Raw genomic sequence first — 18,952 nt, 5'->3', positions numbered from 1 at the left:
TGTGCCCACACCCTGGCAGCACCTGTGTTACCGGTTTCATTCAGTCTGCCCGCTCCTCCTCCTACTTCTCCTATGAGGCAGGCCCAGAATCGTGATATTCTCTCTTCTCACCAGTTCCCATTGCCAATCTCTACTGCTTTGCTTGTACCTGCCATTTTGGCCCCTCCCTGTCTCTTCTCCTGTTGACACCAACCATGCTTCCGGATCCCGTTGCCAATAGGTTCCCTTTCATGGTCCCTTGTTCTTGTGAAAACTCCTGTCACCATCCTATGACCTTGTCTTATATCAACAATGTACTCAAACGCCAGCTTCACATATTCTTCCTGATCCATCCCGTCAAAAGTACTTCCACCTACCTGGACTCCCAAAGATCTTATTCTCTACCTTTCTCATAGCACATACTTGTTACTTAATAGAAATACTCATCGGGCATATACTGTGTATCAGGCACACACGTAGGCCCTTTCTGTACATTTTCATTAAATCTCCTCAGCAAGACCTAGAAGGGCCTCTACCCCCGACATCCCAACTTAATTGGTTTGGGGTACAGCCTGGGGACCTTTATCGACTCCTTGGGTGACTCCACTGTGTGGGAACCACTGGTGTAACTCCAGAACCAGTAGCCAGCTATTCTCCAGTAGTAGGTGCCACATTTGGAGCTTTGGAAAATAATCAAATGCTCCACTGCAGCCCAGCCCTACCAAGTAGTAATCTCTAGGGCATAGAGCCTGGGAATCCATGTGGTCACAAAGCTTCACAGGCGATTCTTCACGTGACCAGGATGGAGAACCACTCTCTCAATCAGACGCTGTACCATCTCCCCATATTACTGTACTGCAGGTGATTATGTATGTCCACTCTACTCTGTAGTCCATACACTCTTTAAGAACAAGTTTGCGTTCTATTCACCTTGATCTGTTCCCTGGCACCTAGCAAGATCCCTTGTATATAATATGTTTTAGTGAGTCTAAAAACTAAAAAAAAAATTTTACAAATAAAATATAATGCCCTTTGATGACCTTATTAAAAAAATAAGGAACGCCTTTACACAATAATTATTCTCTGTGTACTAGGTTTTTAATCTCTAACATACTGACCTAGAACTAAGCAAGTCATTCCAGTCCTTTGAGCATCACAGTAGCATGCATGGCTGTGCAGTGTCAGAGTCAGGATTCGAACCCAGCTCCTCCGACTACTCTCTTTCCTTGTATCTCTGGCCTGAAAAGCAGCTACAAAGTGAAATAACTATCTATGTGTTTTGATAGATGCTGTCAGACTTGTTTCTATCATCTGAACATAACCTGTCACATGGGGGGAATAAAACTTTTGGCATTATGAAATGGATTTGGAGACACATGTCAGTTTCAAACCAAAAATGAATTATGTGACCCAAGAGATATCCCCTTCTCATCAGTGTGACCCTCCCTACCTGCGGAGGTACATGTGAACAAACATACCCTTCTATTGTTCCTTGACATTTCTTGACAAGTATTTAATAACTATATTGGTAATTTTCTTAGTTTTCCTTTCCTTGGTTTGTGCTATGTCTCAGACTTTTCAAACAACCTGAGATTCTGATTGTAAGGGAACTTTATCTAAAGGTTTATATACAGATACTGAAGATAGTAAATTGGCCTAATATTTTATTCAGTTCGTGAATTCATTTCATGAATATGCACACAAAATGTGCACAGGGCGAAAGTGGAAACGACAAACAAAGCCTAGAAACCTGGATTTGGGGCCTTTTTTTTTTTCTTGCCATTTCCAAGATAGATGACTCTACACAGGGAGCGAACTTTCCAGAACCCCTTTCCTCACCTGAAAAATGAAAGGGAGAAGGACTGAAACTAGACCCCCCCAAATTTTCTTTCAAATGTTATTATTTTAAAGGATTATAGAATTTCATAATTCATTACCAAGATTTTGGTCAAGATTAAATTAATAATTACTACTTATCCTTATTATCCTGTTGATATTTTTAAAGGTGAATAGATTCATAGTGAAATTTGCAGACTTCCTTATAATTTAGAAAGTGTTCACCTCCATTATCTCCTTTGGTTTTTATAACAGAATTGCAGAATAGTTATTACCCCCATTTCACAGAAAACTGAACTGAGAAGCAGAGAAGTTAAATGACTTGCCCAAGGTAACAAAATCAGAAACTGACAAATCTAGATCCTACTGGACCCAACTCTGACCCTCCAGCAACACCGCCATAGCCAAGTCCACGGGCACAGCTGGAGATGGAGGCCCGGCAGACCTGACTTGCGGACGGCTCAGCCCAGTAGCCTGTCCTCCTCCCCAAGATGTTTTCTAGCCCAGACACCTATCAATCACTTCAGAATAGAATACCAAGCAGGGATTTATTTAGCATATCATTTCTGGGTGTGTATTTTCCTGAGCATTTATAGATCTGTGTTTTTCCAGGAAGCTGAGTGTTCCTGATAATATAAGACAGATAATGATAAGTGAGCATCTGTGTGAGTCTAGCTGGGAAGAGGACCAGGAACTGTTACCACCCCTCCTGTGAAGTTCATTTCTTTTAGCTATTTCTTTATTAGTTAAGGAGTTCCTTCCAAAAAAAATGTGACTGCGATAGTGTTTCAGCATCGTTGCCTTTAGGAACATTTTCAAATATTCATAAACTAGCTTGTCTGACCAAAACTTAAAGCAAAGGTGCATGAAGTATGAATTTAGTTAACTTCAAATGCGGGTGGCCAAAAAGCTACTCCTGAAATAACCTAGGTAAGCCTCCTCATTGGCGTTGCCAGGTGGGCAGCTCTGGGCGCAAACGTGAAGCCGGACAGGGAAGAGGTGTGATTCGGAGCAGCCGGGACTCCGAGGGGCAGCCCTCAGGCTTTGGTCCTGCTTCCCCAACTGACAGCAGCGTGGTTTGCTTTGGGAAAATTGAATAACTTAAGGGAAACAAAAACAAAATGAAAAAGGAATTCCCAGGCAAGCCCCTAGGAAAGCAGACGCTAGGTCTTACTGCTCCTCGGAGGCCAGAAACCTGCTTCCCACTCAGTTCCTATGGCAAAGACAGACAAGAAAAATCTCAGAAGATGGTCTGGTGCTCGGGGACGCATTTGGAAAGGCAAACCAATGTGGAAGCTCAGCTACTGCACTGAGCTCCAGGGTCCGGTGAATCACGGCGATTACCTCTACAACCTGGTTTTAGAGGGTCCTTTACACTGTTTAAGAACTCAGATAGCGCTCGCTCGCGCTCTCTCTCTCTCTCTCTCTCTCTCACACACACACACACACACACACACTTGTCNGCTTGCTTTGGGAAAATTGAATAACTTAAGGGAAACAAAAACAAAATGAAAAAGGAATTCCCAGGCAAGCCCCTAGGAAAGCAGACGCTAGGTCTTACTGCTCCTCGGAGGCCAGAAACCTGCTTCCCACTCAGTTCCTATGGCAAAGACAGACAAGAAAAATCTCAGAAGATGGTCTGGTGCTCGGGGACGCATTTGGAAAGGCAAACCAATGTGGAAGCTCAGCTACTGCACTGAGCTCCAGGGTCCGGTGAATCACGGCGATTACCTCTACAACCTGGTTTTAGAGGGTCCTTTACACTGTTTAAGAACTCAGATAGTGCTCGCTCTCTCTCTCTCTCTCTCTCTCTCTCTCACACACACACACACACACACACACACACACACACACACTTGTCTTTACCCCTCCCCCATACACCCAACTTCAGCATCCCAAAACACAGCCACACAAATCCTTTCCACTTTCCACACTTTCATGATTCTGTTTCCCCAAAACGACATGGAATGAAGTTAGCACTGTGGCTCTTCTTCTACCAGCAGAGTATAAGCAAAGGAACTTTTTCAAAGGATGCCTTCTGTTTCATTCTGGGTGGTCTGGACTACGTAGTGTATACTTTAGCTAAAAACTAAAAATCAGAGTCCAAAATTCTCCTTCCTGTTTCTGCACAAGTAACCAAAACAAGCCCCACAAATGGTGCAAGTCTTCCTAACCCTGCTTCAGGAGGAGGTCGAGGAATAAGGAGTGAAGGACCATGTCCCCTGACCTTCAAACTCATGGGCACTGTGAAATCACAGTATTACTGGGCACTCGGTGCTGCCTATGAACATCTATACTCAAAACGGCCTGTTCGTGCCGTTGCCACTGAGTCTTTGATTCAGTGGAGTCTTTGGCCTTTGCAACACCAGCCCCAAATGGAGGAAAGCTCTGAGCCACACTTCTGAGAGAAGGTGGCCATGTGATCCCACTCAGCAAAGATCTGGAGAGAAACAAACATCATCCATTAACAAGGGCTGGTAATGTAAATGTTTCCTTTCATAGCTCAGTGCTCAACTTTGTGGTCATTTTATCTGGTTATGAACTTCCTCTAAATGCAAAAAAAAACTTCTTGAAAAAACAGCAATAGCACAGCATAATGATAACGGTGCCTTGAGAAATGCTTGGAGTATAATATTACTCTTTTGTCGCGGGCCTTGAGGACACTGGGGGCACTTTGCCAGCCATTATATTACAAAAGATACAAGCCAATGTAGGCTATGCCAGATGTAATTTTGCCTTTCTCAAAAGAAACACTGCTACATCCCAGATGTAAATGTGACTGTGTCCTGCACTTACTGTTCCATTACAGGTGATTCACATAACAGGCCGGCTACGACTGAGGGTGTCGCTGTCCCATGGGAGGACCGTCCCCAGCCAAATCATGGGTCTCGTGGTTGTGGCGCATGCCTTGCCTCCCCCTACAATCAATGAAGTCAGAATCGACTGCCATATGTTCGTCACTCGAGTAAATATGGACCTCAATATCATTTACTGTGAAAATAGGTACTTGGTTTTTGTTTCCATTCACCCTGCTGTATGTCTCACGTTGGTGAGGGTTGGTGTTTTCCACAGCCTGAAGGATTTTACTCTCCCGATGAGGCTCATTATAAATCCTAATCTTGTTTTTAATGGCTGCTTGGACTGACACCAAACATGCTTTTTATTTAAAATTTACATTGCTGCCCTGATTTACATTAGGGATAACAATGGAATGAATTGGGATACCCAGGCATCCATGTGCTATAATTAAGGCCCATTTTGGCCAAAAACCCATGGAGGGAGCAGGGCTGGGACATTACCAGGAAAATGATGCAGGAAAAGTTATCTCCTGGTCCTCAGCCAGACCCTCCCCCTGGCTACCACAAGGTCCCAGCCTCACAATGGTCAGCATTCAGACAGGCATTAAGCCCGCCCACCGCCTTAGTCATCTTAGGCTGCTATAACAAGGTACTAGAGACTGTTGGCCTAAACAACAGACATGTATTTCTCATTGTTCTGGAGGCTGGGAAGTCTGAGGTCAAGGTGCAAGCTGATTAGATTGCTGGCGAGAGCCTCTTCCTGGCTTGCAGGTGGCTGCCTTCTGCTGTGTCCTCACCTAGGGAGACGGGGAGCTGTGGTCTGTTCTATGAGGACATAAATTCCATTGCAGGGCCTCTGTCCTCATGACCTCATCTAAACCAAAGGCCCTACCTCTATCACATGGGGGAATGGGCTTTCATATATGAATCCTCAGGGGACAGAAACATCTAGTCCACAAGAAATAGAGAGAACCAGTGAGAATTTTGAGCACCCCAAAGGAAAAAAAGACAACAAAAAATGCATCAGGTTCTGATTTTGATATAAGTCATCAGGCTGATCCGGGGCTTTCTACACATATATTAAGTAAAACTTTGTAATTCTCACTTTCATAAATTTTAAAAAAAGATGACTCATGGTACAAATGACTTGGCAGTCCTTCCTCAGGATTGAGCTTTTATAAAAGGACTTTTGAGCCTTTGGTTAAAAGTTCACTTTTTCCATTAAGCAAAAAGCAAGAGACAAGGAACAGGAACAATGCCCTGTCCGACCTTTCACCTGGAAGTCACCAACCCATCATCAGACTAATTTAAAGAGAACGGAATCGGGGGTGTGGGGAGAGGGGCGGAAAGAGCTGTCCATGTGCCGGCTGCTGAAGGCCGCGTTGGCAATGCTGTCCCTCCCCGGTGCCACGGGACGGACTGCTGAGTCGAACTTGAGATGCCTTTGTGGCACAGTGTTGTCAGGCCTGAATACAGTATGTGTCCCCTGAGCCCTGTGAGTGCCTATGGAGGAAAAACGGAAGAGCAGAGGGTCAAGTGACTTGGGCGATCAACCTCTCCAGGGCCGCGCCAAGAGCCGGCCAGACCGCATCTGCATGCAGTCCCATTGGGAAGCCCTAACGATGTCAAGATTGCATTAGCAATGCCTACCATTTCTGGTCAGGATTTGATTCAGAGGAAAGAATTCCCCAGTGGGAGAAGATACCCACCTGACGCTTAATGTTCAGTGGGATAGAAGATATCATGAACCCTTCACTATTATTTAATAAGTAACTCTAAACCTATTTTTCAAGTCTTGGTGGCATTGCAGTTGTTATCATCATGACTCTATACTTGGCTCTAGCTGAGGTATCCTGGAATGACCACAGAGTATCAGGAAAGACAGCCAGAATGATTGGCGAGCGTTGGCAAGTAATAATGATGCCTAACATTGATTGAACACTTACTATACACTTGGCAATGTGCAAAGGTCATTATACAGAGTGGGGCAAAAGTAGGTTTATAGTAGTTCAGGTAGAAAATATTACAGTAATTAATAAATAATAATACAAGAATGAATCCTATGTTTCACATATTCACAACCGTAATCCCACGCTGTGTACATCATCTCACTTAAGCTTCTGGACTGTTCTGTGAGGTAGGTGTTGCCATTGTCTCATTTCCTCCAAGGCCAAGATTTGAACCCAAATCTTCCAGATTCAGAAACCAGGCACTTAGCTACCCCCTGTGGGGTCGCCCTGCATTCCAAATTGTCTCTTATTTTTCTTCAGAAGTCAGGCTCGATGGTAAGGAATTGGTCAGAATAACATATGCACCTATGAAGAACATAGTCACAGTCCCATAAAGCTATTTATTAGCTAATTTAAAATGGACATAGGGTGCTGGAGACCCAGGGGGCCAGACAGAAAGCTAAAGGATGAACTAGGCTATTGCTTCTTTGAAAACACATGTCAGCCCCCTTGGTTTAGGTTTACCACCACCAATCCCTTAAAAAAGAAATGGAGACTCATCTCATTTACCTACATGTACCCAATGATTGTCCTGTCTCAAAACCAGCCCCTGCGTTTCATTCCTGTAATCACAGGTTAATTCTTCCTGATGCATTCCATGCACCTGGGTGCCTTATGGCACCACAGTGCCGCTCTAGTGATTCAGATGTTCTGTGATCACTTTAAGGCTTTTCTTCTTGCCATTTAAAAAAACAAAAAAGTTTCCCACAACCCTTTATTAGCCAATACAATACAGCATTATCTCGCAAATGAAGGTGCACTAATCACTAGAAAGACCTGTGTGAAAGGTAATCCCATATTTGCTCTGAGGGAGAAGCTCAAGAAACCTGAGGCTCAGGGTGTGAGATGCAGATTCTAATTCTAACAGAGGTCATCAGACTGGTCTGGGGCTTCAACGGTGCAGTCAGAGGTCTTTGAACGCACAGAGCTGGTCACATTCACCCAGGTAACAGGCTCCGGTACAGAGAAGTGGTTCGGGCATTTGGAAGAATTTCATTCAACTAAAAAATAAACTAAAAAATGTCTTCCCTAAAGAATGAAGTGGACTTTTCCCAGGGTTTATTGTTGAATTAGGGAATTGCTAACTAGAAACTAAAGCCGATCCTTGACTCTACAGACCACTCTCCCCCCACACACACACACACCCACCCAACCCCTCCCGGTCCCCAGGACAGCCTCGGGCAAAGCCACCATCTGACGCTTCCAGAGGAGCTGGCACATCTCAGAAACACCAACAAGGGCTTTTTAATGACATCCTTGTTTCCTCATTTGGAGAAAGGGGGTGAAAACTGCGGGGGAAAGCAGCTAATGGTCTCAGGAAAATACCAACTCATCCGTTTTTGTACCAGAAAACCATGGAATCCTGAGAAAATACTTCCTTCTATTGCCCATTTTGTCTTATCTTACCAAGAATTCTAGCTTGGTCAAAAATATGATTTCTAGGCCCTGGCTGGTGTAGCTCAGTGGATTGAGCGCGGGCCTGCGAACCACAGGATCGCGGTTCGATTCCCAGTCAGGGCACATGCCTGGGTTGCAGGCCAGTTCCCAGCAGGGGCCAGTTCCTGGCAGGGGATGCACGAGAGGCAACCATACATTGATGTTTCTCTCCTTCTCTCCTTCCCTTCCCCTCTGAAGGTAAATAAATAAAATATTTTAAAAAAAAAAAAAATATGATTTCTATTGCTAGGCACTGAGAAATTCACTCACTGGGCGGTATGTTTTCATTATACTCCATATTATTCTGCTCTTGTTTTATTTCTTATTTCCCTGCATTGGGAGTCAGATTTAACTCCCCAGCAGTGAGTGAGCTCATGAGTTTCTTAAACGTGTCATTTCTAGAGATTCACTTCCTATTATATGTCACGTACCCCCAAATGTGCAGGGGCATTAGAAATAAATCAAACAAAAGATATAGTTTATTTTGGACTGACCAGCGTGAGTCTGTATTTGGAAAGGGGGAGCACAGAAAGCATTCTGTCGTGTTTGTGTAAACCAGGCCGATTCTCCCAACGTGCTTTCCAGTTTTGTTCTGTTTTCCTGTGCTCCTGCCTGAGGACGCTGACATCTGCACGGTCAGTGACAGAGGCTCACACACGCCAATGACGAGCACAAGGCTGGCAGAGCTGCTGAAATGGCTGAAAAGTTTCCGTGTGGAACCCACCACGAAGGACCAGTTGACAGGGGCAGGAGTGAGAACCGAGCTCCCACATCGCTGCGGCTCAAAAAGATAATACCCCCAGGCATCTGTGTGTCTCAGCATTTAAATTATATCCCTTGAAATGCCAATTTGGACTTCGTGCCAGGAAGCAGTTGAAGCCCTTTTTCATGGAAATACCCAATAGAAGACCAATCTGTTTAAATGAAAGGTGTCTCTAATCATTTGGTATAAACATAACATGTTTGTATTAGGTAACCTTGAATTATCTTGGCCTCTAATGAGGAACTTGCGTTGTCCCCGATTCTCAATAGTTTCATGAAATTGTACTGTCTCGATGTGAATCCTGATGCAAAAAAAAGATAAGAAAATCCTATCTAATTATTTAAACATGATTGCTTGATCTAGCACATTTTCTACTTTTTGCAAAAGCCTGTTATTCGTTGGAGAAACGATCTTGTGTATAAAGGGCTTTCCCTCAAAGTGCCAGCTCCTCCTGGGTCCCCTGGTGGAATGCAAATTGCCGGTACATTTGTTTCTAAGTCGTCTGACCCTTTTTCTGTTTTCTCCCTTTCTCAATTCCAGTCTGTTGTTCTTGTTGCAGGATCAGCGATTACATGGATCTGACCCCTGTCGACATCGTGGGGAAGAGATGCTACCACTTCATCCACGCGGAGGACGTCGAGGGCATCAGGCACAGCCACTTGGACTGTAAGTACCTCCTGAGTGTGGGCACAAGCCGGCTGGTTTTGTCTCTCTGCCTGTTTGGGTTCAGTGCCCGTTTCTCCCTCCTCGTCTCCTGTGTACCATTGAGGTACCTGCCAGCATACAGTGAGATGTGAAACATAAATCACTTCAACTTGTGCTGGAATTAGATTGAAAGTTGGACCAGAGGCCTAGAGAAATTGCTGGATCTTGAGGTGCTCACTCGGGATTTCGTGGTCTCTTGTGCTTTCTCTCTGAAGAAGTAATGGTGGAACCTTTGTCTTAAGTGCTTTCTTGGCCCTTTCACATTCTAGGGAGCAACTTCCACTCTGAAATTCATGGTCTCAGTGTCAAAATAGACACAGGAGAAGACAGGTTCAAACAGAACCTATAAAATTCCTACCTGACACGCCACAAAACAAGGGGGAAGTCCGGGAACAGGGGCGGAGCACGCGGTCCAGAAACGGCTCTCAAAGGCAGTGTCTTCTCACTGTATTTCTGGAAAGAGGGTCATTCAGAGGAGCAGGTACCTCCATCTCCGAACTCCTGGGAGAAAGAAACTAATCTCTGAGTCTGGGTCCCAGCTCCTGACCAGCAGGCTGACCTCCAAGGCACCTTTTGTGGCATTTAAGCCAAGCAGGACCAGCAGTTCTCTGGCTGGCTCCTAGCAGTAACCTGCACACCAGTGTCCTCATGAAGCTTTCCCTCATCAGACTCATCTGGGCTGTTTACACTGTGCATGGAAGGGGTCTGATAAGCCCGTAAGGTAAGAGGCACTGGGTAGACTCTTAGGAAGCGGCTGCCTTGTCTTCTTCCAACCAGAGGCCCTTTTTTGTGACCATTCCACAGATTCTTCCTAAGAGAGGAGAGCCCTACCAGCTCAACTCCTGAAAGGCTCTGAACCCAGTCCTGAACTCTAATTTTAAATACATGTGAGGTGCCCCAAGTGAGACGGTACACCTTGAAATTGATGCTTTTTGTAGTAAAAGCAGCCGGGTGGCCTTTGTGTTTTTTCCCTCTTTCCTTTCTTGCCGTGGTTGAGGAGAGCTGTCTCAGATCTTTCCTTTGCAGTTGTTTGCTCATTTCAAACTCAGATATTCAAAAAGATAATGGGGAGACAGTAAGCTAGCCAAAGTCTCAGATTGGGAGCATCTTGTTCTGTGCTTTTCGCCCTGCATTAGCAGCAATGACCTGGGCCCAAGTTCAGTGTCAAACTTTGTATATGCCACGTCTGTGGGAAAAGCCTGCCCTCCAGGCTGCTCAGCAGCAGATTCTACTCCCGGCAAAGAGCGAGTGCCTTGGTATCGCACACCAGGGATTTCGGGGCCACACTTGTTGCTATGGCTAAATGGGTGTTGTGTAGTGCAGAAGCAGATGGCTCTTCAATTAATTGGGGGGGAAATGATGCTGTTTCCTGAAAGGCAACATCAGGTTTTTGTAGCTGGGAATTTCAAGAAAATGGAGAAAAATTAGAATCTTTAGAGGAAGCTGGGACTATCTTTTTGAGCCAATCTATGCCAAAGAACCAGACTTTAAAAATGAATATATTGTTTTTAGGGTACTATCGTACACCCCATGTGTGGGGAGAGAAGGGTGCTTTTTGATTTGGGAATCTTAACTGAGGTCTAAATTCAGGAACCTGATGCTACAAGAAAGAACTTTGTCATCCTCAGTTTTGTTTGGAAAACATCATGCTTTCTCTCTGAGATTTGATTTGCAGCTTGAAGAAACGCAGTTGCTCAGGTACAGGGAGCTCAGGCAGTTCACTCCTCCCCATAAAGCAAAGGTCCCCAACACAGTATGTTTGCTGCCATTCTTTCTGATCTACTTTTATCTCATTTTCAGTAACCAGAATAATTTGAGAGCACTAAAAATAAACAACTCTGCTATTCACTATTGTGCTAGTCTCCTAATTTTTCTGGTATCTTGCCAACTAATAAACAGAGAAGGCATGCTTTCAAATTCTGTGACTTCTTTTCATGACTTGATATTGACATACTGGCTATTGCTTTATGATTTAGCCCACTAACCATGATTGAGTTCACTCTTTCAACTCATACACATGACTTCTAATTTTAAGTTCTTTTAATAACCTTAAACATGTGAAAAAAACAAATAGAATGAGCTGATAATTCTGCACAGTAAAATACACTTCACATATTCAGCTATCACGCTGCGGAATAACTCCACAATGTCAAGTAGCACACAATTAGTAAAACTGTAGGGTGAGGAAAAGGAGTGTTTTGATCTTGAAGAATTTTGATCCTAATCAGATTGAAATTTCAGCGTTCTTGTAGTACTTAATATCTTCAATCACACACACACACACACACACACACACAAATCCAACTGATGTCAATGTCAGGTTTTGCATTTTGTGACTAAAATAAAATGCTAAAATATACCAATGCATCTCGCTTTGTACAATAAACATTAGCATCATTATAAAGTAAGATTGAGTCTAAAATTGTGTGATGGAATATCCCGTGTTTACCTAATTTTCTAACCAAAGCCAGCCCAGTAACAAAATGACAGAGCATGCAATACGTCTTGGTTGTGTAAACAGTGGGGGGAAAAGGCAAAACGCCAGCACAGCATCTTGCTTGTCCAGAGCCCTAGGCTATTACTGAAGGATGCCTCGACTGTGCCTTCTTGGCAGGAGAAGGTCATGGGGACATAGAATCAGCTCAAGAATAAGACAGAATTCTCAAACAAAGGGATGGTTCGAAAATAAACCACATTAACTATTTAGCTTTTCTTCCTAAAGCTATTGGCACCATTCCTGGTTCTGTCCATGAAGGCAGTTTTTAGTTATCTGATAATATTGTTGATACTTTGATACCTGTCTTGTGCTCCAGTTTATGGGTAAAACTTTTTTTTTAAAGACTCAATAGCCTTTGATAACCCCAAATGCTATCTTTATCACTTATATCTCTTTTCCTAACATACACATCTGCAAATCCTTAGGCAAACTTGTCTCTAGGACAAGAAAAGTAAAAGGAAATCTCAGCTGCACCAGCATTTGACAACTTTGATAAATTGAACCAAGAACATTGGGCCATCTACTCTCCCATTAGGTTAGCATGAGATACCTGAGAGTTCACTGGGTTTCGATGGAGAGAATCACTAAAAATCACATTATCTATACCAACATGGTAAGTTAGTGAAATTATACTGGTGTTCTAAAACCAGGGGAGTCTCATTTTAGGTCCTCCTCCTTTTTTTCACACTGTGAGCAAAATCCTCTGTGATTTTTTTTTTCTCTTTGTCACCTCACTGAAGTCATGGAACCCAATCTCATTGATTCTTCAGGTCAAATTGACCATTCATATTGGCATTTTTTGAGCATCTTTGCCTATCACCCTCTAGTTCTCCACTGCTCAGGAGGTATTGACCTTGAGATGACTAGTCCTTGTCACCCTAGAGTCACATGTTCCAGTTTTCTAGAGCATCACTGTGGAACGTGAAGGAAGCAGCGAGCAACCATCTACTACTCCACCTGTACCTGCAGCCTGAAAGATAGAAGGGCGAGTCGCAGGTGTTGAACCAGACAGAGACACATGCTCTCAGTTTCTGTTTAGTCCCTTTTAACCTGGGCTTTTGCCTACAGAAAATACTAAATTTGTCTTGAGATACCCCTAGGGTTCTCCCCTGGTCAAATCAACAACTCTCTACAACCTGGAAAGAGTCCTGAGGGAAAACTTCCTTTCCCTTTATAACACTGTGCTCCACCAGCAAGGTCCAAGTCTGGATCTGTGGGTTTTAGAGAAGAGAAACCAGCAAGTACAGGAGCGGTGGCAGTTTTCCCTTCCCAGAACCATGCAGGATGAGGAAACTCCGGGCTATTTCCGAAAGAAAGAAGGACTTCCAGCTTGTCTATAAGATCATGGAGAATTTAAAAGCATGGTCTGTTCCATGTATTTGGAGGTGGTTTAAAAAATACAGTAGCCTAAGTGTTTATTTCTTAATTACTAAATTCTATACTTCCTAACAAAAGGAATACACAGCTACCTGGCATAATGCATCCCATGCTGTTTTGCATCAATAACCTCTACACTTTCCTCCTGAAGGCTTCTCATCGCCAATGCATGCCGACTGCTTAATGCAGGACTAATTAGTATATCCCCTTCCAGTCTGCAGGCCCTCCATTGTAATTCCTTCCCAGCTCATTTTTTTCCACAACGGAGCATCAATCAAAGTAAGTGCCCTGCCTGCCTAGGAAACACAAGATGTCCTCCGTGCATTTGTCATCTGCCACACAAACAAAGGGGGAATTTAATCATTGATTTGGGTATGCTGCCATTGCCCTCAGTAAAGGAAGCTGCAAGTGAAGGGAGAAGGGACGGTATCAAGTTTGATGGGCGGGCTAAATGCAGAGAACACAGGGGACTGTCTTCTCGTCTCTGATAGTAGCTTTTTTTTCAGGCCTGACTCTTTAGGGATTTAGCTACCGCCTAATCATTTGCTGGACTTTTTTCTCTAAAGCAAATGATTTTTTCCTCATCTTCCATATGAATATGAAAATTACCATGAAAGGAACTGTGTGTGATAGCTATCATGTCTGGCTTCTTTTTTAAAGATGTTATTTATTTATTCTTAGAGAGGGGAAGGGAGGGAGGAGAGGAAGAGAAACATTGATGTGAGCGAAAAACATTGATCGGTTGCTTCTCACAGGAGCCCTGACCTGGGACTGGGCCCACAACCCAGGCATGTGCCCTGACCAGGAATCGAACTGGCGACCTTTTGTTTTACAGGAAGATACCCAACCAACCGAGCCATGTCAGTCAGGGAATGTCTGCCTTGTTGTAAAAGCCAAGTCAGCCTATATGGAGTGCCTGTCCACTAATTAAAAAGACTGTAACATGGAGACAAAAAAAAAAAGGTTTTTATACAGGAGTGAATTAGCATTTTTATTTTATTTTTTTTTCCTTGGGAGGGAGGATGGTGGCAAATGCTTATTTTAGATTTTCAAGTCCAAGGACAGGCAAATACAGAAAACAGAGACCAGCAAGGGCCTAGCCACCAGCCCAGTGTCCCTGCTACAGTGCACCACAGAAATGCAGGGTTTCGGGCGCACCCCCAGGCTTACTGACCTGAACTGTAGTTAACAAGTTCCTTAGCTTGCTTCATCTATGTTAAAGTTCAAGAGATATTGACTATACTAGTATTTAGAAGGCATCATTTTACATGGAGTAAAAGTAAACACAAATCAGCTAAGAATTTAAGGATTTCATTTTCCAACTGGGTAAGTTTATTAATAGCAGTAAAATATGAGTAGTGAATTGACTCTCAGGGTAGCTCCATCAATGTTCAAATGAAATGAGTACGTGACTACTTGCTAATGAGATTAACTTCATTACAAAGATGTAAAGTTTTGAATATCGGTGGAGAAAGTTGAGTATAAATAGCAATAGTGAGTTTATAATCAAAAGGCTTTCAGTTTTTTCCCAGGTTAATACTTTCCTACACACAAATAACTGTGAATGAATATTCCTGTGCCATGTTCTTGTTTGAGTTCATGAAACATTTGTGAGTATTTAGGACATACAAAGCTTTGTGGGATTGCTATAAGCTTCCAAAAATAACTAATGTTGGTCTCTACCTTCAAGGAGCTTGTATACCAATAGACAAGACAGCATGAAAACAGCCCATTTTGAAAAGGTGGCACAACATGAGGACTATTAACATATATACACAAAACACAGATACCCCTGAGGTGGGGGGCAACTGAGGAAGGATAGAGAATTCCCACAGGAGGCATTTTTTCCCTGGACTTTGAAAGAAGATGGCAGGAAGCCAAGATGGCAGGAGATACTGGGGGCGCGGAAGTGGGGTGAGGGCAAACCGGGCTCAGAAGAGCTAACGAAAGGACACAAAATACAACCACACACGATCCCTTCTCTCTGCTCAGAGTATTAGCCGAACTTCAGTCTGGCTAGTATGCCCTAATACAATTCTAATGAGCATTCTGGACTTTTTTTCCTAATTACAATTTCAATCAGTAGCTGCTTTTATTATTTTTAAAAATACCACCTGATGTTTGAGAGAAAAATAACCCATTGCTCCTCTAAAGGATGCTCAGAAAAAAAAAAAAACTTCCAAGTCATCCGTGTTAACCTAAAAAAAGTTAACTTAAAATCAACTTCATAACCTATTATAATGATATCTCTTGTTCTTTCTCTTACATAAACCACATATTTAAAAAATCCTTTCCTTAAAATATTGATTTAACGACATCCTACATTATCTCAAAAAAACTTCAGACTTCTTTTTACACCAATGAGCAGCGTGCAATTTGATTTGCACATGTCTGTAGCATACAGTGCTTTCTTCCTATAAATATAGGGTTATCTATGGATCAGGTTATTTAAACCCTTCTATGAACCCCACGTCCTCTCTGGCTTCCCAGGATTTTAGATAGGACATAGCCACTAGAATGCATCCAATTACGAATAAAGGAAACCCAAATAAACAGTGACTTAAAGCTTCTCTATAATTGTCTCGACTTTCTCTTCAAGATCAAGAGACAGCGGAAGCACCACCAGCCGTAAGTTCCTTGCAGGGTACTGTCCCCTCAGGAAATGGTCAGATGTTATTTTGTGTTCATTTTGGAAGGAGAAGAAAATACTCCCGTGGGCTCTCCAATAGACGGACACCCTCTTCTGTCCTATTGTCCAGCGTTTCATCGAATGACCAAGCCTAAACCACACACTAGCAGGGTGGCATTAACCATGACTGGTTTACACAATCAAGGCTTATCCCCCGGGACTTGGGAAGAGACCAGATGGAGGCCTGGCAGCCAGAGGAAGCGGCAGGAGAGCTGTTCAGCCAGCGGTCAACAATCGCAGCTCCACGGGAGAACCTGCAGCATTTCCACCACAGAGTGCTTGGATTGCTGAAGATTTACGGAACAGGTGAACAAGTGGAATTTGTCCGGGCTTCTGTACATATTAGTGATCTTCCAGAACACTAGTTTCTGTATGCCCGTGCCTCACAGCCTTACACATTTGTTGTTAAAGATGTTTAGCGGATTTCATGAAGTGACTGCAGCCAGAAACACGTGAAATGAAGCTGAGTGTAAGACTTTCCTCCTCCCTTTTGCCTTTTTGGAGCCCTCCCTACATTCCAACTTAGGCTCCCCAAGACTCCACTACTCTTCAACTTCAGAGGGAGGAGAAGAATTCGCCCAGGCCAGACCCCCTGTGCTTTCCTAACCCTACACGCGCCACTTCCCATCCTGGTTATCACTGTTGTGAATTATTTGGGACCACAGCTGAAGAGTCTGGCTACCTTTCAAAGGCAAACGGAAGGAAATCCTTAGTTTCAAAATGTAGAAAACGTTTGCAGTAACCTCCCACGGTAGAGAGACTTCCCCCTCAGCCTCACGGTCCAGCGCCTCACCATATTTCAAACTCACAGCAATCACCGGCAAGGGAAAAGGAATTACTGTGACTGAGTGAGACTCCTATAGGAAGTCAGCCCCCAACATGCGCCTGGGAAACTCAGTGAAGGAGGTGAACAAATCCACCATTTCCTAACCATTTCTTTCATTTCCTAGCCGTTACTCTCTAAATTCCACACTGAAGAGTTCACAGCTTCTTCTTTATATAATAAACTCCTGGAGGGGAAAAAAACTCAGAAAATAAGCATGGGACTAAAAAATCCTTTGCTTGTAACTACTGTAAGTTGAGAAAGGGCAGGAACAAATGGCACCAAAGCTCCTGGTTGGACTGAAAACGGCTTGAAAAAATATCTGAGATGTCAGGTGTCGCTTGTGCCAATTACTTTGATCCTTCCTGTCTCAGAACGTGATACCATCAGTGTTTAAAAGCTTTGGTTTTCAATTCAGTCCATTATCATGGAGAAAAGGGGAATTTATTTTTTAAACTTCACAAATTGACATGTTCCAAATCAATGAAAAGTTTTCAGCATGATTCAATATTAACAGTTAATAAAAATCTATCCATTGGCGGGGGTACAGGAAAAAACCTCTCCTGAGGTTATAAATCACACAGATCGCAATTCAAGTGGGGCCTGACATTAGTGTGTTTGGGGGAAATCCATAGATGATGCATAGCTGTTCCCAGAACCTCCACAGGTTTTCTGTCCTTAAGCTCGTAACTCAGATTAAGCATCAAATATCATTAAACTTCACCAAATATTGCTCAGCACATAGATTTTTAAAAAAAACTAAAAACCAATTTGTGGATGCCTGCTATTTAAGACATCTAGCCCACTAATTGCAAAATCTATAGGAAAGTCTGCTCAGCATCAAAGACTTGGTTGATCCTATGAGCAATTCTAAATGAAAAACTGTCTCCATCGCAAGTAAATAAAGCACTTAATGCAGTTTCTGGCTCTAATGCTGTTTCTCCTGTGGGCTTTGAAAATGACCTTCCTGAAAGCATCAAGGACTATAACTTTTTAAATAAAGAAACTTGTTCTTGTTTTAAGTCTATGTCAGGTTCATTCCCCTATAAGCCCACAGTTTTCAAAAGCAGAGGAAAAAGTAATCCAGAATTTAAAAAAAAAAAAAAGTCCTGTTTCCAGAATGAAGTTGCCTGTCAGCCTGCCTTGGGCCTTAGGTGGAAAAAGCAGAGATTAAAGAGTCAGTATTCTTTTTCATGTTTCATCTGCTAGTTTTGTGAATGTGGAAAGAGAACCAGTGGCTACAGCTAAGCACCCAACTGTGGTATTAAACAGAAAGTGTGATTCTCTCCTCTCTCTCTCTCTCTCTCTGTCTCTCTCTCTCTCACACACACACACACACATGCTCCACATTAGTGAATTCAAAACTGAGTTTGAGTTTCTAGCACAGGCATCCGCTCTCCATTCTCTGAGCCATTGACGAAGGTACCTCAAGGAGGGGTGAATGGCGCTGCAGATGCGTCCTCCTATCGCCATGACAATAATGAAGCTCTTTGTTCAGCTGTGTGAATGTGAAGTGTGAAATCTCCCTCTGATGATCTCACCATTTCCTATTTATTCTATACTTACCTGAATACACCAAGTATTGCAGCTTTTCAATACATATGCAAACCACTAAAATGTCCTTTTGTGAGACACTTTGCTAAAAGGCCGCTTTTGATCTGTGTTCATCTCCTCTCCACACTGAGTGAGACGGCTCCCTTCTTTCCGAGACACAAGCAGCTCACTATTTCGAGTCTTTGGCTTTGATTTGGTAGAACAGCCCAACAGGAAGAGACCATGTTCTCTTTTATTCTCCATATTTCTGAAGGCAAACTTGGGCCGATTTGTTTTGATTTACTAACAGAATCGTGTCCCTGCCACAGACACAGGCTTCCTTTATGTGCTTTCAGTCATCAGTCCATCTCTGTGAAATGCCTCTGTGGGGAACTGTGCAGCGCCGTGGACGTGTGCTTCAGCAACGAGGTCATCAGACTGGTGTGGCGGGGGGGGGGGGGGGGGGGGGGGGTGGGGGGGTGGGGGGGGGGGGGTTGTNAACGAGA

The 18,952-nt window shown here is 43.4% G+C and overlaps 1 protein-coding gene across 1 annotated transcript in view; it reads left to right on the top strand.

Annotated features, from left to right (window-relative positions):
* The window catches only part of NPAS3 (neuronal PAS domain protein 3), an 854,048-nt gene that overhangs the window by 822,458 nt on the left and 12,638 nt on the right, over positions 1–18,952 (top strand). The window contains exons 8-9 of the mRNA XM_037050253.1: positions 4,625–4,818; positions 9,382–9,488. Of these exons, the coding sequence (XP_036906148.1) occupies positions 4,625–4,818; positions 9,382–9,488 (301 nt within the window). The remainder of the gene's footprint in view (positions 1–4,624; positions 4,819–9,381; positions 9,489–18,952) is intronic.

This window comes from Sturnira hondurensis, unplaced genomic scaffold (genome assembly GCF_014824575.4).
Source record: "Sturnira hondurensis isolate 20B ecotype Veracruz unplaced genomic scaffold, ASM1482457v3 Scaffold0006655, whole genome shotgun sequence".
Lineage (NCBI taxonomy): Eukaryota > Metazoa > Chordata > Mammalia > Chiroptera > Phyllostomidae > Sturnira > Sturnira hondurensis.
The sequence above is the reverse complement of the archived record's forward strand: the minus strand, read 5'-3'. Positions and strand labels throughout refer to the sequence as shown.